The sequence below is a fragment of the Hyalella azteca genome, unplaced genomic scaffold (assembly GCF_000764305.2).
Source record: "Hyalella azteca isolate HAZT.00-mixed unplaced genomic scaffold, Hazt_2.0.2 contig6630, whole genome shotgun sequence".
Lineage (NCBI taxonomy): Eukaryota > Metazoa > Arthropoda > Malacostraca > Amphipoda > Hyalellidae > Hyalella > Hyalella azteca.
The window spans coordinates 20,421-42,151 of record NW_025936786.1 but is presented as its reverse complement, the minus strand read 5'-3'; the positions used below and the strand labels follow the sequence as shown (position 1 = coordinate 42,151).

The following is a 21,731-nucleotide window of genomic DNA, read 5'->3' as shown; positions in this document are numbered from 1 at the left end:
AGTAAATGTTGGGGCTGTGTATGTCGTGTAGTCGGTCAGCAGTTCCGTTATCAGGTCGTCTCTTACGATAGCGGCTGCGATAGTGCGATACGCTCCGTACCCAGAATGCGAACCTGACCCAACTGCCACTCAGTTCCAGGTTTGCCGTGAGGAACAAGTTTGCCGCTGGGTAGCCTCGAACTTAAAAGTTTATTTAGGTTGTGAGAAAATTCAATTTAGCCAACATTGCGCTCATCGCCATGGCGAAGATATGGTGTAAGCCTTGAGTGGATGTATCGTGGACACTTTTCTTCTTCAGAAGTTCCTTGTGCGTTTGTTCGATAGTTTTTTATTATCTGAAAAGAAATATTTCGTCTGCTGATTTTCACTGCGTGTTGAAGGGCGCGGCATCGAACAAATATAAACATTAAAGCGATAATTCCCGAGAGAGCTCTTGAGGTTCATTAATAATAATGTTCGTTACCATGTTTCCTAACTATATTAGGAAAAATAATTCATGAAGACATTCCCATCGTTCACTGGGCTGAGGATCCATAGGTCCGCCATTCCATGTTGTGAAGTTGTAACGACGGAAGGTTATTGACTGCAAAGCTATCTAAAACTCCCTGCTACAATCAACAAGGGACGATTCAAAAAAAGAATTATTATATTAATAATAATTACACTTTATCGTTATGTCGATAATTTGAACAAGGAGAAGTTCTGCGGGGTCGATATTCTTATTCAATGAGTACACAAGCATTTCATTCGTAGCGAGAGGCCACTTTATGGCAATTCTTCGATGATTTCCGTTCATGAGACTAATTTTCGCTACGAATTTGCACTAAACGCACACGAACGTATTCGTTGAATGTAGAAGAGTATATGCGGAGTTCAAGTGAAGATTATATCCTTGGTTCTTATGATTTCATAAGATAATAAGAAACAAGGTTCTCATACCTCTCTTGGTTCTCATACCTCTCTTGATTCTCATACCTCTCTTGGTTCTCATACCTCTCTTGGTTCTCATACCTCTCTTGGTTCTCACGCCTGTCTAATGACTCATTAAGGTAATGTTGGCATCGCATGATGTGTCCACGAATGGGGCGTCTGCCCTCTACATTAGACGACGAGCTTTCTGCGTCATTCATTTTAGCTTTTCAGTTTCAACATTTTACTTTTTCCGTAAAGAATATCCAGTTTAAATAAGAATTTCATATTCAACGCTCTCGGTTCGCCTTGGCAATCATCGAATGCAAGTTCCATGGTGATTAGAATTTAAGTTCCAAGTTTGAAGGAGGATAGTTTACCCAACTGTCTTACTCGGCAAAATATATGCACTCAATTCATCCCTATTTGAACCTCCTTCACGGAGCCTTTCCTTGTCGACTGAAAATGACAGATATTATCTAGTCTAGCAGACGATTAATTGAGATTGAACAATGCAAATGCGTTGGTCATTCGGATATATTTTGTGCATGATTCGTTAGTGAACGATTCGATGCGGCCAACACGACCGATAAGGTTGTTATCAACATCCGTGCCAGATAACACGCCTGATAAGCATAACAGACTGAGTCACCAGGCAGAGCACCGATTCGAGTTTTATGATCCTCTCAGAGCTGCGTTATGGTGTGTCTATTTTTATTGAGCACAATTTTATTGCATTTATCCGCCGTAAAATTTATTGTACTTAATGCTAAAATATCAGGGAGTTGTCAAGTGAGGAACTGATTTACGTACATATTCCACTCCCGGGTACCGGAATTATTTCCTCTAAGTTGTTATTTTCCTCTAAGTTGTTACGAGACAAGTTGTTATTTCATGTCTCGTGTCATTGCTAGCCATCGGAACGTGAATTTTTGTCTGGTTTTATAATTTAATAGTTACCTGAAAAATTCAATTACTTATTACCTAAATCAATACCATTAAGCTGCCCCCCTGTGTTATCGACGCATACGTAGGAGGCACCTAATAAAAGTACACAGGCATACTCATGGTTAATACAAAATACCAGAGGTACTATTATAATGTGAAACAAAACCAACTCGTCCATTAGACAACATTTTTTTCGTCTCGCGTCACCGAAATGTAGAACAGACTTTCTGTTGGAGTCTGTTCCACAAAACGAAGTCTGTAGGAACAGATTAGGCATGCAGCAGTTTTTTAGACTAGGTGCACTAATCAAAAGGTTGATCAAAAGATTAGTCGTTGCAGTAATTGGCGACAGGCCAGATTTGTCCTGATTTTCAACGCCACGCTTCTATACTATACTACAATTTTTCTGATTTGGTATGTATCATTTTTTACAGAAAATATTTTTTTGCATAGTGTGTGGAAAACGTAATCGTTTCTTCCCTAACTCTTCAGTTTATTATTTGCCTGGAAGTATTTACAATAGACAACAATGCCTGGCCGTTCCTTAGACTACAGGTACTCAGTACTGAACAATGAGAACGCCAAGTTCCTCACTTACGTCATCATCGTCTTCAATATCGTCTTTGCGGTGAGCTTGCCATAATGTTCACAGAACAATATATTATGCAATAAATTAATCAATATATATTGCATTCCGTACTCTCACACATTACTACTCTACTTTTCTTGCGAATTCGCTTAACGGCGCACAGGTTCGAAGTCTTCATTATTGTAGCACGAGATGGAAAAAAATGTAATGAAAAGGTGGGAAGGCGCACAAAAGGCATAGAAAAATACTTCGCGGAGAATATTTCTGTTCAACTAAGAACTCTTCGCCTATTCCACTGATGTGCATTAACATGCGTAGTTTTCCCTGCCGGCTGCTTCATTTGCTTAACATCACATCTCTATTCATACTACTACAGATCCTGGGATCCGTGATGATTGCTCTGGCGCTCTACATGCTCTTCGAAACAGACTTCAGGAGGTTCATCGTTGACCTGGGTATGGAGAAGGAGTATTGGACGGGCGTTTACATTCTGTTGGCCGCCGGCATCCTAACGATGCTGCAGACTTTCTTCGGGGTCCTAGGGGCCTATCAAAAGAAAAAAACCATGCTGCTCATAGTAAGATATATTCCCAATTAAAGAATTGGTGAAGTTCGGCAGAAGCTTTTCTTTAATGCAAGTTTGATTGAAGACCATAGCATGCTTTTTATTAATAATCTACTTATTCGTTGTAATTAACTTTTTTTTAATTAATTGATAATCTTCTTCTAATGACATTTTAATGGATTGAGACGTTTCAAAAATAATAAAAAATATTCGCTTCGAAAAAATATTTTCGAAACGTTGCAATCCATTGAAAAAAAAAACGAACAAGAAGATTATTAATAAATAGCATGCTCTGGTCTTCAATCAAATTTGCATATTAAGGAATTGTAAACATTCAAATTGATACATTTTGCAGTAGTAATGTATGCAACGACGTTTTCGTCCACGAGAAAATGCGCTCTCTGTCACTCACTGCAGTGAGTACTGGGTTATATTTTTTTATTATGTATCTAATGCAGCTATGAAGCAGCAGGAAATATCTTTGCTTTATTCTTCACATTGACCAGTTTGCCGTGAGCTCGTTCGTGTGCATCGTGCTTGAGATCGCCGGCGCGACGTACATGCTCAAGCATGGCATCAGCTACTCGAGCATCGAAGTGTTCCTCTATGATCGCTTCATGTACTTCATCAGCGTCTACGATACCGACGAGCAGGCCAAACGAACTATGAGCATCATACAAGAATGGGTGAGAGCCTTTAAAATTTATGCAGTAATTATGGAGGATTCAGATTGAATTCGTCCCTGTCTTTACATACAACTTGCAAGCATATAAATTTACTATTAACTCGGATATCGGTCAATTTCGTAGACAAATACCACGGTTTGAAAATGGGTTCAACGCGAAAGTGTCTCTTAGGCTATCGTGAACTGCAATCTTCCCTTACTCAGAGATAACGAACCGATTTTAGTGACTTTAAACACAAATGCAAGTACACCATGTGGAGATTGTAAACTATGAAAGAAAGAAAAAATATTTTACTCATTTTAACACCGCATGCAGCCCATTAAATGGTCTGACAACCTCTAATTTCAAGGTTTATGGTTGCCACGGCTGGTAAATCTTCAAGTCATATAATATAACCCGATTTGGAAGTTGAACCTATAATACCTTATCTCGAAGGCATCATATAGCTAGGCACGATACAACCTGTCAGAATAGAGGTCATAATGCTTATTTTAGATTGAAACGAGCTGAAATTTTGCACTACGATAGCATCTTAATCAAAAATTCTAATCAGTCTGCTTCTCAGGCCAACAGTTAATGTATTCCGCGATAAATTTAATAAGGTATTTTTTGTTCTGAATGCCAGATCGGATCTTCAGCAGAATGAAGCACTAATCAATTTTTGAGCCATTTATTAAGAACCTGCTCGTTTTACCCCGAATAATTAACTTTACATGTCTACTACAATTAGCGTAAACAATATACAAAACACTGAATCGTCATCAACCTATGTTACACAAAATGTTAACAGTACATGCCACTTGCGTCTCCACAATTAGCGTAAACAATATACGGAACATTGAGTCGTCCTGAACCTAGGTGGAATTGAGCAGAAGGGAAATATAATTTATAATAATTTATTTGGTGCGAGAAATAAGTTTGTCTCGTGTTGCAGGTACAAGAAAGGCTACGGCTACGTGGGCTGCGTGCGGGGCTTCACTTTCTACATCGAGGGCATGACGGGCTGGATCAGCGCCGTCGCCCTCATCCTCGCCTTCCAGCAAGTGAGTACTTGTCATGCAATCAATTATTATTATTATTATTATTATTATTAATATTTTTAATAATAAAATTCTAATAAATTGCAAAGTCTTTCATGAAATTGTAAACAGTACTACAACAATCGTTTTTTGTGTACATATTCGACCCTGCGCTAACAGAATTTTTATTCCTTTAATGTATGAAGAGGATCTGATTGTTGAACAAACAAATTATAAGCTATAGACATCATCATTTAAAATTTCATCGAGAATAAATAATACGCTAAATTGCATGAATATTTTCCGAATGTATGACATTTTGCATAAAGAACTTGTCTGGACACCAACGAATATGAACGTGCAGGTTTTCGCGTGCATCGCTGCGGTGATTCTGGCGATGGTGAAGCAGGAGTTCAAGTCGAGCACGCGAGACTTGCGACGCTGATGGAGGCATGCTCGCGGGTGCTGAGTGTTTAATTAATGTATTTCAGTCTGCCTTAGTGAAAAAAATTACCATGGGCGGATGCCATTAATAATTTACCATGAACCATGACCATCATCATTCAAATTATTCATCTCAACGAATTTTTATTTTTCTTAAAAAATGTCATAGATTGTTTAGGGGATTTAAGAAAAAAACAAATATGAATTTTTTAGTTTAAGTTTGATTCTGTACAATAGTGTCAACTAATTATTGAACAAAAATTATTTGTATAAACTATGCAAGCGACATTAAATTATTTTGACCTGTCGTCTTGTTTCTCCGTTCGAAGAAATTATTCACACATTTTGACCAAAAATTTCGGAAACTTATTATAAGAATATGTTAAGTAGTTTAATGCTTATTATAAACGATCGAGGTACAATAATACTATAGCCTTGGCCTCCCCACGAATTAGCTGCGATGGTGCGGGCGTGGCAGAGTAACTATTCTACCCAGCGAGAGTGTAAACTTCGTTAATTATTTCAATAATTATAGGTCTATTATTTCCCAATAAAATCTGTCATTCAATTTACGATAACTCATCGACATGATGTGATGATATGGGTTACATACTAACTTTATTATTGAGATTAAACAATAATTTATTTTGATTTAATTCATTTAATATAAATTCCGAATTTTATACTATTACAGTGAAAAACCATAGATTATTTTTGTGTTGTAAGTTTTTAACAAAGATGACATAAATTAACATATCAAAGCCAACGCCACAATAATTCATTTTTTCATAAAGGTGCCACAATAATTCATTTTTTGGTTCCATGAAAATTTTCTAGTTTCGACGCGCATCTTAAACCTGAATTGTCTCTTCTATTTTCCGGTAAACCTGAACATTAGAAAAATATGGTTTTAGGTATTTACGAGTCTTGTGTGGCAGGCTTAAGCCTTCTTGCTGTTATTTAATGTACCGTACTAGATAAGTTTGATTTTATACGACTTTTATAAATAATGTATTGAAATGTGCGTCTATGTATCCTACGTATATAAGTAAATGGAAACTTGTACAGGGAATAACATAACCTATTGACATGGTTGAGAGGATATGTTGCTTCTTGCTTTTATTATTTCAATTTAAAAAGTTTTAAATTAAATAAAAATGCCAGCCGCAATTTAAATTATTAAACGAAAAGTTAGTTGTTGTGCAATATGCTGAGAATTATCAAGTTAGATAGAATTTTTTAGAAAACAACAATCTTCATTTCCAGTTTTGATATCGGATACATACTTCTGCTAGTGTAATGTAAATGTGTAATAGCTTACATCAAATAACGACCGGTGCACAGATAAGACTAGATTAAACTTTGCAACAGTTAGGAGTTCTTTCAACACAGGTGTTAACGAGCTCCAAATTTCATTGCCTTCGACTGAAATTAATAGTGCATAAAAACAAATAATTTATTTCGAATTTGTTCTATAGGTCAGACTTGAATAAATGAAATGTGTCACAGCAAGACTTAGCCCCTGAGCTTGACGAGAGCTGCAGCAATGAGCGCCGTGACGCGCTCCTTGAGGCCGTGGCCGGGGGGCGCCTTGTGAAGCTGAAGCTCCGAGGCGCTCACGCCTGGGCAGTGACATCACAATTAATGGAATAAAATACCTGATATCTCTTGATTTTAATAGAATAGAATAGAATAGAATAGAATAGAATAGAATAGAATAGAATAGAAGTGTCGGCACTGAAGAGATAGGGCCATGGCCTGTTGCCGATTCTTGAATTTCAATAAATACCGAGATGTGTGGGAATAGATCATTTCTGGAAAATTTGAATTTCTGATTCCATAAATTTTTTAAAAATTTCAATATTTTCGTTTCTTCCGTTTTCGCCTATGTATGGTTTTATTAGTATACTATTTTTATTTATAATCATGTCGGCAATAATGAACTGGGAGGTAAGCGATGAACGAAAATTTGGAAATAATTGGTCAAGTGTAAAGGTGAACCTTTTAGTGTCCATGGGAAAATTTTGTGAAAAACTACATATGTAAAACTGAAAAATGTATGAAAAAAAAAACGATTATCACCTAGGTTGACCTCCGAGCCTTTCCGGTATGTGGTACCGGAAGGCGTAAAGGACAGCGCCGAAAATGCGTCGGACTGAGCCAGGCTTGTTTCTTCGTTGTACAACTCCATTCGTAATCGCTCAAGAGCTGCAATAAAAAGAGTTTATATCAATTATAAATATTTACAATGATTAATTAAAGATCGTTTATAAATGGAATTTGACAAGAAAAATCAACATGGGCTATTTTAAGATTTTTTTTAATATTTCTTTAGAATAAGAACGTTTTAAATGATAATCATTAACGACGAATGTTTCCCTATTTGTAATTTAAAAGTAAATTTTCCTTTTCCATTGTAAGCTGTTTTTTCCTAATTAAAGAGTTTTCCAAAATTAATAGAGCGTTCGAAAGGGGTTGCAGAAGTTTTGTAATAAAAAAGAATTCAAAAATTAAGATTGTGTGGAGACTTACCTTAAAATATTCAAGTAACAATGAAAAAAATCCGCTCGGCTTTCTTTATGCTTCGCTCTCCTATTCTAAAACAATTTACCAAAAAAAATTAAAATTTAATTAAATCGCGGAAATTAAGTTTTTTTCTTACAGAGCTCGGTAATAGCGAAAACTCGGAAGTGACCAATGATGACCACCTTTCAGAAGATCCATGTCGTCCATCTCTGTGTTCTGTATAGCGCGCAGTTCGTGCCAGAACTTATTCGTGAGCTTGCGTCGCGCGTAGTTTGCTTCGATCTCTTGCTTGGTGCGCGGCACGCGACAGTTCAGCACTCGGCAGAGCAGGCACACTGGTGGAGTGAGTAATATATGAGGCCAGAGATGCTTCATGATGTTTGACATGAGTAATATGCGGTCAGAGATGCTTCATGATGTTTGACATGAGTAATATGCGGTCAGAGATGCTTCATAATGTTTGATATGAGTAATATATGGTCACATATCTTTCATATAGGCTGTTTAACACGTATTATGTCAGTACAGCCGAAAATAGATGCTTCATTAAGCATTAGTGTTCAGTATAACTAATATACTGCCAATTGTACTTTATTATGCATGTCCATATGTGATATACTCACTTGGATTTAACTTGAAGTTAGTCATAAAATATTAAGAGTTGATTATTTAATTGAATTCCTATGTAGCTAAAACTATAACTATGAAGAGAAGCTAACAGCCTTCATAGTTATTTTTATGCTTAACTACTTAAAGAAAAACTGAACGAAAAGATTTGACTTTCTGCCCTGCTTTAAACATCGTTTTGTTTAAGCACGCCTGTTACCAGCGTAAAGCCATTATAATAGCGGTTTCAGCGTTTATTAGGCCGTAGGCCTGTCGCCGATTCTTAACATCGCAGAACATTCACAGCTTGTTGCGGTCTCGAACTCGCAACTCACTGATACAATTTTGCTTTGCTCAATCGCCCGGCCTCCTTGCCGATTCTGACCAGAAACTGGTGCACAGCCACAGAGCTGGGATCGAACCCGCGCCTCTCTGCGTCAATCTTGGTACTGAACTTTGACCACTGGGCAACCCTGCCCATTAGCCCATCATTATAGCCCATTAGAATGAGGTATGCAGTAATTTAATATTGTGTAACCTTAGAAAATGATGTAACCTAATCTAATAAAATATATAGTAAAAAATACAATATTTAATTAACTAACCAAAGGTAAGGCAGGCCAGAGATGAGATGCCTATGACATGCCACCTCCTGAAGGCGCCCCACACAACCTGCTCCTCCCAGGGGCGCTCGCTGTATTGCTGCAGGTCGTCACTCAGACCATGACAGCCGCCGTCCTGCAGTTTGTAACCCTAGATCAATCAAACTTTAACTAAATATTAGGTAAAATATCCCTAATGTTTCATTTTTCGTACGATTGTTTCGTTCAGATTCGATTAGCCTTATTTCTGAACCTATATTATGAAGTAAATGTTTGATAAATTACATTGACTTATTCAAAGATTGTAACGAAGTTCGAAAGTAAAGAGAATTACATCTTTTGTGACCCTCACGATCGTCAATGTTATACTAAAAATTTTAGCCCATGAATCATCTCAGAAAAATTATTTCACAGCTTTATCGACGAATTTTTCATTTGCCAGAACAGCGGCGATAGGTAAGTTTAATATATTTTTTTTAATAGTAGCTTTCATCTTTGCATGCTTATTCCTTACCAGAAGCCAGAATGCCATTGCTTTACTGAGTATTATTTAAAAACATTTAAAATTTTTAAAAACATTTGCAGAGTGCGGGAGAGATCGACGCTAGAAAGAAATGTATATTTTGAAAATATTTCAACATAATTCCTTTCAATTAAGTTAAGCCAGCTGGCAAACGCCTGTGATATTTTGATAATATTAAGATCACTTGCACTCTACTTCAAGCCACACTGTTAACAATGATCGGCTGAGTTTTCTATGAAACTTGATAATTTAGGAGATTATTTATGTTCACTTGAATGCTGGACACAATTTATTCAATTTTAGTTAATGCAGGTACTTACGACGCAAGGCTTTCCCGTTTCGTTAATGAATGAATCCATCTAGATTAAACTAGGGCAGAAATAGTGAAATAAGCGAGAAAAAAATAGTATTCTGTAGTGAAGAAATATAATTACTTCATCCTAGCGATAATTTCGCTGGCACAGACACGCACTCAAACAACGTAAACAAATACAGAACTAGATGCAGATACGCCACGAAGGCAGCAAATAAATACGCCACTATAAAGCATCAAATAAATACACTCTCAAAGCATCAAATAAATACACCCCATAGCTTCAAATAAATACACCCCCATAGCTTCAAATAAATACACCCCCATAGCTTCAAATAAATACACCCCCATAGCTTCAAATAAATACGCCCAAACCCACGAAACAAACGAGACGAGGTTTCGTGGACCAAAATTTTTGTAAATTATTTCTGCTGCCTGGCGGATGTCGCGGAGAAGTTCATGTATTCGGTAAATGTTACTCTGAAATATTCATAAGCACGGAGTTGTGAGTTCCAGATGCTATATTAGCTATTTAATAAATAAATTCAAGACTTAGTAAATTTATTTTTCTGAATTTGAAAAACTACCAACGTATGCTGGCGTATAAATTGATCGATGATATTGTACAGAAAAATTGGAAAGGCCTGCAAAAGTCGAACAATAAAATTATACTTAGTGCAGCAAGGCAGCACCGCAGTGCAGAGGCTGCAAACCACTGAGTGCAGCGCGGCGCAGCACCGCAGTGCAGAGGCTGCACACCACTGAGTGCAGCGCGGCGCAGCACCGCAGTGCAGAGGCTGCACACCACTGAGTGCAGCGCGGCGCAGCACCGCAGTGCAGAGGCTGCAAACCACTGAGTGCAGCGCGGCGCAGCACCGCAGTGCAGAGGCTGCACACCACTGAGTGCAGACGCTGCACACCACTGAGTGCAGACGCTGCACACCACTGAGTGCCCAGCGTGCAGGTACAGGCTGAAGGACCACGCCCAGGCAGGCAGGCTGGGCGACATGCGAGGCCAGCGGCTCGTGAGGTCACGGGTTGCTTTGTTGCACGAAGCTTTGTTGGTAAAACTAATTTGCTTTACGTAATGCTAATTATTTATGATCCTTTGAAGTATTACTAGGCTTTTTGACTCGTTTCAAAGATATTTTGTTTGCATTATTTCAAAATCTTTCTAGTTACAAATAACGAATATCCCGGAAGATAACAACAGGGACCGAAATTCGTCCGAAATAACGTCCTGCGCGCGACTCTAGGTTGGCCCTAAATAACCATGACAGTCATGCCATATAAAACGCATTTACTTTCTTCTATGTAGTATATTTACGGTTTACCGAAATCTTCATTGTAATATCTCTGACTTTTGCCCTGCTTATTGCTTAGGGGTAGGTAAATATTAGGGGTAGATAAACATTGCGTATAAATTCGAGGCCTCGTACATATAGGCTTGGAAAATAAAATGACCAAATGCGTGAGCTTTATTCATGACTATGCGATGGCTACAATACATGAATGAAACCACGGTTCAACTAAAATTATTTAGGTAATATCATGCTTGAACTTGTATTAGTTCAACCATGGCTAAAACTGAACATTCTAACGGAAATTACTCTTCTCAAGTCATTTGTTTCTTTAATTGACTCAGCTGCCTGCGCTTATAATATTCACAAAATGCCAGAATGCAGTCGAGTATAATTTATCGTACCAGTATTCATGCTTTATTCCCAAAAATTTGAAACTAAACCTGTTCTGAAGAAGTCATAAACTGATTTTTAAAAATTAAGTGTAAAAGCATTTTGCATAAATTGCTGAAAAAGTTTTTGCTAGTAAAAAAGTTTGTCGTTCCACTGAGGAGGAAATTTAATAAATTATGCGACATCGAGGAAAATTCAATGCGTTTGTACAAATTTCTAATTTTTATAAATGGTTCCAGAGTTTTCAAATGTTACCGTCACTACCAGCGTAAAAAAGCATTAGCATAGTTGCTGCCGTGAAGTGTGGATCACATAAGCTTACATCGTATGCTAAGAACTTTGCCTCATGTTGTCATGTTCGTAGTTTGAAAGATCGCTGAGATAAGAGAAAAAATTGTTGCAAAAGAGCAAGTAATGACAGGAATAGCGGGAGGACTTTTTTACTAGACGAAAACATTGAATCAACTCAAGGTATGACTTTTCATAGAAGTAATGTTCGTCAACATTTGTAAAACGCTTGCTACTTCTGTCGCAGGAACCTAACTTCTTTCTGATACTCATGATCCATGAATGCCTTTATCAGCACTGCCTGTGACTCAAATGCTTGCTAGACAAATTGATGCCTGGTTGAAGCTTTATCTCCCTTGCCTATGTTCTATATCCAGGACAAAGTTAATCCAAGACAATGGTCAGTATCTAGCACAGTGGTCGGTATCAAGGACAATGATCAATATCTAGGGCAGTATTCGATATCCAGAACCTTGTCAGGTTCTTTTTGTATTAATGCCCCTAAATTGCTCGAATCTCACATCCACTAAAAATTTGAAAGCGGAGATAATTCCACAAAAATTTCCCATATCTCTTTTGAAAATATTGAAATTTTGAATAGATAGAAATATTTACTAGAAATCATGAATATATACGTTTTTACTTTATTACTCTGTCATTCGTTTGTAATTTTAGGCATTCACTTGTGTATTTTTTTCTTTTGAATTTCCACTGTATTTACTTCGGATTGTATTTGCTTTCCAAGTTTTTCGAACTGACGATGAAGCTGGACTCTGAAACCGTTTCAATAGAGGTATGGCGAATTTTTGTAAAGTTATATTTGCTTTTAAATTTGTAGGTTCATTTTCTGGACGTTGCAACTATAGGAACGCCCACAGCAAAGACTAAGTGCACGATTACTCCCAACACGCAAAATGCTTCTATTGTGTGGTTCGTTGAACACGCTTGTAAATTTAGAGATTGAATTTTAACACGCGTCGATGCGACCGAAATCGGAAACATGGCTCGACAGTTCAAATGCACATTTTACGAGATATTTATTAGACTGACAATCTAATGCGGCACACATAAATGGTAAGTTTCATTGGCATCGTCGGCAAGTAGTTTCAACTGTAATAGTTACATTTTTCACTAACACGTTAACACCACTTGCATCTCCAAGCGAATAGGTTGCAAAGATAATCTGTATAGATGTTTAAGCTTTAAATGAAAGTTCATGATAGAGCTTTCAAGCTAGGGCATATAATTATGCTGCGCTGCATCCTTCTTGTTCTCGTCTCGATTTGGCCGGTGCTGGCCATGCGATCTTGTTTCCAAGGGCTGCAAAAAGAATGTTCGAGCTACGATCGCGAATTTTCAGCCTGTCTCTGCGCTGCAGATTCTACAAGAGAAGAACTATGCTGCGACTTGAATGGCCGGGTAAGTAAGCTTATAAGATGCACTATAATCCTGATGGAAGAGAGCTTTGGTTTACAATGAGAGATAAATTATTGTTTTCATGCGGGTTACCAGCAGTTCACCTTAGCGTGGCCCAGCATACAGTTTGAGTCAAATCATTGCAGTTTGAGAATCTTCTTCTTTCAAATCCTGTCGTTTCAAACATCATTCCAAATCAACTTAATAATTGTAAAATAAATTTATTATTACGAGTATCAAGGAAAGACTCCAAACCCACATTTTGCGATGAACTTCCTTTTTAGATTATTAAGTAACTTTTGAGAATCTTGAACATATTTTTGAGCAGATTTTAATTATCTTAGCGGAAATCATATTTAATTCTTTTCCTTAACTTTAGAAATGACTCAGAATTCCACAATCAAAAAATATTTCCAGGTACCATCCCCTTGCGCTATGCATCGTGGATATGCAACCCGTTCTGTCTTTAAATCTTTGCGGCGCCAGACGACAATGCACATATAGTAGCTAATTTTGACATAGCGAGGCGTGGTTCATTTCTTTAGTTCTATTCTTATACTTGCCCATATTTATTCCAGTCTGGGGTAATCAGTCATGACTCAGTGCGGTTCTTTGGAAAAGTGGTTGTGCGAGATGCTGAAAATTTGGATTTCTATCCTGACTGCAACAACCCTCAAAACATCACATTCATCAACATCAAGAATGGAAGCTTCAAAAATGCAAGTATTGATATGAACTTTTGAAATATATTTTAATATCGAGTGATTTATAGTATATTATAAATGGTACGTATAAATGATACGTAAATGATACGTATGATACGTATACGTATCATACGTGTGAATGTGTTAATGGAAAATGTACCGATATCCAGGCACGATTTTTGTGTGGCTGCACGAAATTAGCAGAAAGATAGTCGCAAATTATTTTCGTTGAAAGTTGGGATATGAACACATATAGTTTCAATATAAATTGAAATTTTTGTGTTTAATAGTTCTTAGACTGCGTTGATTGCTTCAAAATTTACTTCAGCAAGTTGGTGTCGCTCCGGTTCGGTGCCCAACTTTAGTTGACGTCCGTGATTCGTTCTTCAAGAACTTCTGGCTGATCAATGGTCTAACATTGTTTAAAGCCCAAGTCAATGCAGTCGGGTGGGCAACTGATTTTACGCACATTCGGATGGATAACAGCACTGTAAATTTGCTGTCAAACTTCTCAGTTAGTAACCCAGGTTGGATAAAGAGAGAATGTTTTACGATGCAACATTCTCTTATCAACGAAGCTGTTCACATCAACGTAGCTTGCGACGTTATAATGGAGAATACTGTGCTGAAGTCCATCCAACATTCACGCTTCTCTCGATCTCGAATAACGAATTCGACGTTTGAAAAAGTTCCAAAATACGGCCTCACTTTCCTGCGAGGCTGGCACAGAATGAGAGAAGTGACATTCACGACGCTGGCTAAAGAGAGCCTCATATTTGCTTTCCAGTCAGACGTTTCGATAGTAGGCTTAAAAATATTGAAGTGCGAAATGCCATGTATTACAATCGAGGGAGGCTTCATTCACGCCACTAATGTGTCTATAAGTGGTGAGTTGATACCTAACTTTTTGAGTAGTGGATACGTAAAACACGTGCCGTCAGAGGAATTTCGGATGGTGAGAACAACCGACGTCTCGTGCCGCGCTGGGTCTTCGAAACTCGTCTGCGACCTCGGTGCTCACGATACTATGGTTAGTGCACGGTATTTTGCCTTCTTATAATAATAATTCAATTTCATTTGCGGAAATTAGCAAAACATTGCTCCACATGTTTGTACCTGACGCAGGAGAATAATAATAATTATAAAACTGTTAATAATAATAATAATAATAATTAAAATCTTTCGTGTTTTAGGCGAAATAAAGCTAAATTCACGACTGAATGAATGCTACTTTTTTTTCTGCCTAATGTATTACTAACTGCTCCTCTTTCACAGCCTGTGGTCTTCCTGCCTACAACAGAATATGCCGAAATTTTGGTCATGAAGCACCACAACCTGGGGATTTTCACCAACTGCTACAAGCATCTAGCCATCAAGCAGGTTATAGGTTATGTAAGAGAAGAAGGAAGTTACCAAGCCACCACAGTTCCTTTTATTGAAGGACACTTGGACGGCACCTCGAAAATTTTGGAATGCGATGAGGTTCCAAAAACCCTTTACATCGAAGACTGCAAGTTGAGATTCCTGCATGCTGCTGACCTCGAAGAGCTCGTCGTCACTAAAGCAGAAGTTGGATCCGTTGAAGTAAAGTCGCCCATGAATTACGTAAAGTTTGATTACGCGGAAATCCATTACCTCGAAAACGTGGAATACTTCAAAGATCCACAAAAGAAGTCGATGTTTGAGATGAGCGATGTGCTTTTCACCTCCATCTACGGTCTCTACCTGCGATCTGGAGGCATCCTCTCCTACTGCCGCGTGCAAACGAAAGTGAGTTCACGCTTCTCTTCACAGCAATGATAATAAGTATCAACAGCCATATTAATCAGGATGAGGAGGCGGAATGCTTTAAAAGTATTCCATTTTCGCCGTTGAGTACACGATTAGTGCTGGTGAATTCAATTTGTTGTTGATAGCAGAAAATGGAGAAGCAATGTTAGTGTCTGCATTCGTTTGCATTTTGTTTATATTTTTCAAATATTGAATTGATTTTCGATTTATATATAACAGATTGCACTTCTTATGCCCACAGATAGCGAATTTAACGCTAAATCTCAGTTTACCAACTGACAGCTTGCTCATCAAAACCACGCACATCGAACGCATACCCGAAAACGGTGGGTATATATGATTTTTAAACGGTGTTTTAATTTGCAACATAGCTCATTTATTGAATCTTCAGTTTCAGTTGGAAGGCAAATACCATTGTAAATGTTGTAAAACCCACTTTTGCTTTATCTTTATCGCCCAGTAAACTTCTCCTAGGGTGTCTTAATGGGTGCGGCCAAAATATTAGATTTGACAACAGAATAATAATTATCCATTAGTGATTATTCATTTTTCAGGCATAACCATTGTGCGTGGCATCTTAATTTTCGATGAGGTGACCATCGTCGACCTGGAGGCCGACGCCATCAACATCCAACATGGCGGCAAGCTTGTCGTCTCAGGAGCGTTAGACCCGCCCAAGCCCTTGGGGTGCAGCGAGTTTGCTCCATCCATCGTCGTGCAGTCGCGTTACCAGGTACCATAAACATGTTTTGCACACGCTTGCTACCTCCATCGTCGTGCAGTCGCGTTACCAGGTACCATAAACATTTCTGTTTGTACACGCTTGCTACATCCATCGTCGTGCAGCCGCGTTGCCAGGTACCTGAATGTAGGTGTCCTCGGAGCCAGTAGTGGCAGCCAGTAAAACTTTCATATGCTTAGTGCTACTAATTTTCATGCTCCTGCTGTATCATGTCAAGAGTAAATTATAAACAAGATTCGAATTTTTTTGAGGTAGTATATGAAATATGTATTAAAGTGCACTGTCAAGTTCATTTACAATTTATCCCATGCCGTGTGACTTTTAACAAAATGGACGTGGAAATATTTTGAACGAAGCTATTGAAAGAGTTGCGTCAGTTTTTGATAGACATTCAATATATTCGTGACTCGTTAAAATTTCTCCTCTGGTTTAACAGTATAAGACAGGTTTCACGTTCATGACTTCCCTGAAATTTTGTTTGGACTGTTCAGGTCGTCTTCATTGGCGCACCTACCCCAAGTTGGCTGTGGAATTGCGTCAAAGTTATGCCTGATGCAAAGTTTGAAGTGGACATCGAGCAAGGCTACGTTAACCTTAAACCAAGTGACTGTGAACTGGATTCTCAGTACCAGTATTCCTGCGAAGCATACACAGGAGTAAGTTGATAGTCTTAAGTGTTCAATAAATTTTATTTCGGCATTTACTTATTCATTGTTTGAAGCCTAGCTCTGCTAATAATATTTAGCGGCTATTTGGGCGCGTAACCACAATACACTATACATGTACGGTCGGGGTATTAGCAGGACCTAATACCTATGTTTTCTGTGGCTGGATAGTCGAGATAAGACATGCATAGTATTTTATTTTAGTCATTTGATTCAGACTTACTAATTTTAATCAGGAGAATACATTTTCTTGAAATTTTTATACACGTCATACTAAAATATGAAGATATCGATAGATAGGATTTTCATTATTCTTCAATAACACAAGTTTGGCTATAAAATTTGTGACTAGGCTCGGGGTGACGATATTCTTAAATCTTGGGAATTTTCTATACCGGCCAGCGGTATTGATGGACAGATACCGGCCAACGGTTCAGTTGCTAATTGATTTAAAACATGCAGCTGCGTCCGTCGCAACTCTCAATAGGTCATGCATGAGTGTTTACAGCTGAACCTAGCATATTGCTGAATAGCTAATGAATACTAACAGCTGCAACCAGCGCAATCGCGCGTGACTGCGTCCACTCGCGCGTGATTGCAACCGCTGGCGCGTGACTGCGTTCACTCGCGCGTGATTGCGTCCGCTCGCGCGTGATTGCGTCCGCTCGCGCGTGATTGCGTCCGCTCGCGCGTGATTGCGTCCGCTCGCGCGTGATTGCGTCCGCTCGCGCGTGATTGCGTCCGCTCGCGCGTGATTGCGTCCGCTCGCGCGTGATTGCGTCCGCTCGCGCGTGATTGCGTCCGCTCGCGCGTGATTGCGTCCGCTCGCGCGTGATTGCGTCCGCTCGCGCGTGATTGCGTCCGCTCGCGCGTGATTGCGTCCGCTCGCGCGTGATTGCGTCCGCTCGCGCGTGATTGCGTCCGCTCGCGCGTGATTGCGTCCGCTCGCGCGTGATTGCGTCCGCTCGCNCTGCACCACACTTCCCTGCCAACCATTAGCACATCACGTCCCCATAATGTCGGTGTCACCTGCACCACACTTCCCTGCCAACCATTAGCACATCACGTCCCCATAATGTCGGTGTCACCTGCACCACACTTCCCTGCCAACCATTAGCACATCACGTCCCCATAATGTCGGTGTCACCTGCACCACACATCACACCAGCTAAGTTTGTTAGAAGGCTACTCGACCTCTTCACTGTCACAGAGAGGAGCCATACTTGGTGGCAACAACAATTTTGCTGAGGCTCGAGAAGTGTCGATTAAGGGCGGTCATCGCCTCATCGTCAAGGAGCATTGTCTCGACGAGGTCAGTTATGAATGGTAGAACGCATCACATGATGTGAAAGTGATCTTGGCTCCCGGGCGCTTTAGTAACTAATCATGGCAGAGTTTAATTTAGTTTATTGATCTGAAGCCTTAAAAGAAAATACAAGCATCGATATCGTATCCATAAACGAGTCGATTGTGTTTTTGTGAGGCTTTGATGGTAGATGTGCACGAGTTTAAAAAGCAATTCTTCGTAATTTTCAACGTCATTGTAAGAAAATAACAAGCTCCATCATTTGGGTTTCCCTAGTCTAAATTTTGTGGTAATAATTTTTAACTTTTTCAGAGCAAGTTACATTTAAATTTAAAGACCTTGCGCAACTACGTAAATCTAGATCAGTGGTTCACAAAGTGGGCGGTACCCCCCTGGGGGGGTGGAATGATCTGGGGCCCGGGGGCAGTGAAGAATGGGGCGGTATGAGGGGCGGCAGTACTAGTGCTGAAACCATTAAAAAAAACATTATGTTGTTGCAACGGTAAAAACTGCTAAACATATATTGCTCTACTAAATTAGGTTTAATCTGTGATATATATATTTGTGTTTAACCTTTCTCTTTTCAAATTGCAGCATACCAAATATCAAGAAATAGGTGTTTGTTTTCATATGTGTCTGTAGGGGAGCGCTAGGAATTCACTGGGGAGCCAAGTGGGCGCCAGCCTGCAAAAGTTCTGGGACCGCTGGTCTAGATAATGGCTTAATCCCATATACGTATATATTAGGACCAAATAGAAGGTAATTCCTGTTATTTTCCGTCTCATCCTGATTGTGCCTTATTTTTCATTTGCAGTTGAAAATATATTCGGTGCCCAGAGTGAAGATTGCTTTTGTAGATACTTCTTGCTTCCATAAACTCGAGGTTCACAATTCTTCTGTCAACAAACTGTGGAACAACGTATTCGCAGCAAAAGTAACGGAATCTCGCATCATAGATTTTCGTCCCACGGCAGAATTGGAACAAACGTTAATAACATCATCCAAAATGGACACCATACGAGCAGGCATACGGAATGGAGTTTTCAATGGAGTGGATATTAACACAGTGGAATCGATGAGTATTTCGTCCAACCTAACTATGATTCATACTCTCATCGACACATTGCTGGAGTCATCGATATCTATTTCATACAATGCTATTTTGACCATCGATCACTCTTCTATCAGTAACATGAATATCAAATGTATTACAGTATTTGGAAATCTCACTATACTCAATTCAGTCATCCATCACTCGGTCAACGGCAGTATTGTCGTGCATCCGGACTCCCACATTCACTTAGAAAATGTTACGATTTCCAGTCAGGTCCCTCACATAATCAGCATGGAAGGACCTGCTAATTTTGTATTGAAGAATATTCACGTGAAAAACAGAACTATGCGCGGGGTTCAAAAACTGACACTGGTTAATGAAAATTTGGAAGTCGATGCTGACGTAAGTAAAGCAACTTTGCCACCATTGAATGAAGATTTCCCACCACCAAACAATGAAAACTCGGAGTGGATCAAATTACAATCAAACGACTCGACAGTGCCCGACCGTGACGACATTTTGCAACCGGAAGAAATTAGTCCTAAAAAAAGAGTTGAAAAGGAAGTGGTCTACTCGGTCATGAATGGTTCTGTACACGATGCGAAAATTTTTGAACATGTTAAATTCGATGTGATGAATCATGACGTGGATGGAAAGTCTGGTAAGGCTGTAGACACAATGGATATCGCGCAACGTAGCGAAGAAGCCGTGATAAATCCTACTGAAACAGTGAAGGCAACCACAAAGGAGACGTATGCAGTGGTGGATCTTGTAAAGCAATCCAAGACTTGGAGTGCTGAAAATCTTGAGGCGAGTACCCACAAGCCAATGCATCCCCAAGCTGCAAAAGCTACAGACAACGGAAAGACCAACGCAATCCCCACTTCCCAGCCTTCAGGCGCAGGATTGTTGGTGGTCTTCCTCGTCATGTTTTTCGCAGCAATTTTATTGCTCATCATTGTGATGTGAGTACGACTAGTTTAAGGTCATGAGCACCAAAGGAATTCGTACTCTTAAACAATTTTGTTTTTGTATCTCTATGCCTTGATGTGCATAGAATCTTTAGGCATCTCCGTTTTTGAAAAGCCTATTAATGATTATGTATCAACAGAGGTGGGCAGTAGCGCTCTACATGTAGCGGCCGCTACATTTTCAGCAGCGGTAGCGGCGCCATATTTAAGCAATTGCAGAGGTAGCGGCAGCGCCCGCTACATATTTAAGTAGCGATACGAGGTTTTGCTGCTACAGCGCTACCGCTACATTTATAAATAAAGCTTTTAGATTTTACTTAATAGTATTAAATATTATTTAAAAACCAGCATGATTCATACATAATATAAATTACAGAATGAAACTGTACGAAAGATTTCGGTGTAATGTTGTCAACCTCAGCCTGTTACTAGTGTCAGCATGTTAGTTGTTACTTGTTAAGTTGCAGAGATGGGCAGTAGCGCGCTATATGTAGCGGCCGCTACATTTTCAGTAGCGGTAGCGGCGCTGCATTTTAAGCAATGTAGCGGTAGCGCCCGCTACATTTAGAGCATGTCGCGGTAGCGGTAACGGCCGCTACATTTCAAAGTAGCGCTGCCCAGCTCTGTGTATCAATGATTGGCACGCTTCCGTTGAGCTCAACTTTGAAACAAAGGCTAAATTAAATATGTAGAAATCATTATTTTCAAGTACAGTTTGCAGCCTGTGTGAATTATAATTTTAGTGCAATTTTGTTATTTTCTCACCGCAGGATGTACTACAAGAAATACATGAATCTTCGCACCGAGAATCAGACGCGTGCCTACCAGCCCATGGCACTTGGGAGCCGCTCCGACGCAAGCGAGTCTCAGGCGGAGGGAGAACACGCTTCTGTGGAGCTAAAGTCTACCGTGGCAGTGACGTTCAAAGCTGCCCCTCTACAGAGGGAGACATCGCCCACCTTCGCCGAGGACGACACTACGATGGCAATCGCGGACAGGGTCAATTTGGTACAGTAAATTACTGTACAGAGACAATAGCCGCTCTCCAGAGCTTTATATCGAAATCTTTGAGCTGTAACTTGCACTAAGCTAGTTATGGGAGGTCCTGATCTCATTTTACTGTCCATAAAAAAGGTAAAGTTTCCTGTGCTAAGAAATAGAATAAGGCAATCGTTAAATAAACAGATTTTATAAAGTTTGGTTTAATTAAGAAATCGAGTCAATCGTTCAAGTCCCTTGCATCAATTAATGTAATGTTAATTAATAATAACAGTTGAATAACAAAATTATATTGATATTCAGTTATCGCGGATCCAATCAAGAGTTCGTGGAAACTCATCTTTTCAGCTGTGAGAAAAAATTTTGATATA

At 39.3% G+C, this 21,731-nt stretch overlaps 3 protein-coding genes across 3 annotated transcripts; 2 read left to right on the top strand and 1 right to left on the bottom strand.

Annotated features, from left to right (window-relative positions):
• Window positions 1–2,289: 2,289 nt before the first annotated feature.
• Window positions 2,290–5,327, top strand: LOC108669983 (tetraspanin-2). Its single transcript, XM_047880932.1, has 6 exons — window positions 2,290–2,485; window positions 2,823–3,023; window positions 3,518–3,697; window positions 4,013–4,023; window positions 4,632–4,740; window positions 5,081–5,327. The coding sequence occupies exons 1-6, from the start codon at window positions 2,387–2,389 to the stop codon at window positions 5,159–5,161; spliced, it is 681 nt and encodes a 226-aa protein (XP_047736888.1). The 5' UTR covers window positions 2,290–2,386; the 3' UTR covers window positions 5,162–5,327.
• A 1,348-nt stretch (window positions 5,328–6,675) lies between these two features.
• LOC108669986 lies at window positions 6,676–9,827 on the bottom strand. The gene is made up of 5 exons (XM_018157428.2): window positions 9,738–9,827; window positions 8,898–9,030; window positions 7,869–8,021; window positions 7,243–7,368; window positions 6,676–6,782 (listed from the first exon to the last, which is right to left on the bottom strand). The coding sequence occupies exons 1-5, from the start codon at window positions 9,774–9,776 to the stop codon at window positions 6,676–6,678; spliced, it is 558 nt and encodes a 185-aa protein (XP_018012917.2). The 5' UTR covers window positions 9,777–9,827.
• A 2,706-nt stretch (window positions 9,828–12,533) lies between these two features.
• Window positions 12,534–21,556, top strand: LOC108669985. Its single transcript, XM_018157427.2, has 10 exons — window positions 12,534–13,131; window positions 13,707–13,847; window positions 14,161–14,862; window positions 15,108–15,602; window positions 15,865–15,949; window positions 16,178–16,356; window positions 16,857–17,021; window positions 18,241–18,342; window positions 19,151–20,355; window positions 21,132–21,556. Exons 1-10 carry the CDS (start codon window positions 12,919–12,921, stop codon window positions 21,376–21,378), a joined length of 3,534 nt encoding a protein of 1,177 aa, XP_018012916.1. The 5' UTR covers window positions 12,534–12,918; the 3' UTR covers window positions 21,379–21,556.
• Window positions 21,557–21,731: the final 175 nt, after the last annotated feature.

Bases quoted from the DNA above. Each gene is read 5' to 3' on its own strand.
- LOC108669983 (XM_047880932.1), top strand. From the start codon at position 2,387: ATGCCTGGCCGTTCCTTAGACTACAGGTACTCAGTACTGAACAATGAG. The intron at 2,486-2,822 runs GTGAGCTTGCCA...ATACTACTACAG, and splicing joins TCTTCAATATCGTCTTTGCG to ATCCTGGGATCCGTGATGAT. The intron at 3,024-3,517 runs GTAAGATATATT...CACATTGACCAG, and splicing joins AAAAAACCATGCTGCTCATA to TTTGCCGTGAGCTCGTTCGT.
- LOC108669985 (XM_018157427.2), top strand. From the start codon at position 12,919: ATGAAAGTTCATGATAGAGCTTTCAAGCTAGGGCATATAATTATGCTG. The intron at 13,848-14,160 runs GCAAGTATTGAT...AATTTACTTCAG, and splicing joins AGAATGGAAGCTTCAAAAAT to CAAGTTGGTGTCGCTCCGGT. The intron at 18,343-19,150 runs GTCAGTTATGAA...TTTCATTTGCAG, and splicing joins AGGAGCATTGTCTCGACGAG to TTGAAAATATATTCGGTGCC.
- LOC108669986 (XM_018157428.2), bottom strand. From the start codon at position 9,776: ATGGATTCATTCATTAACGAAACGGGAAAGCCTTGCGTC. The intron at 9,031-9,737 runs GTAAGTACCTGC...TACAAACTGCAG, and splicing joins AAACGGGAAAGCCTTGCGTC to GACGGCGGCTGTCATGGTCT. The intron at 6,783-7,242 runs GTGATAATCGTT...GTCACTGCCCAG, and splicing joins AGGCTCGGAGGTCAACCTAG to GCGTGAGCGCCTCGGAGCTT.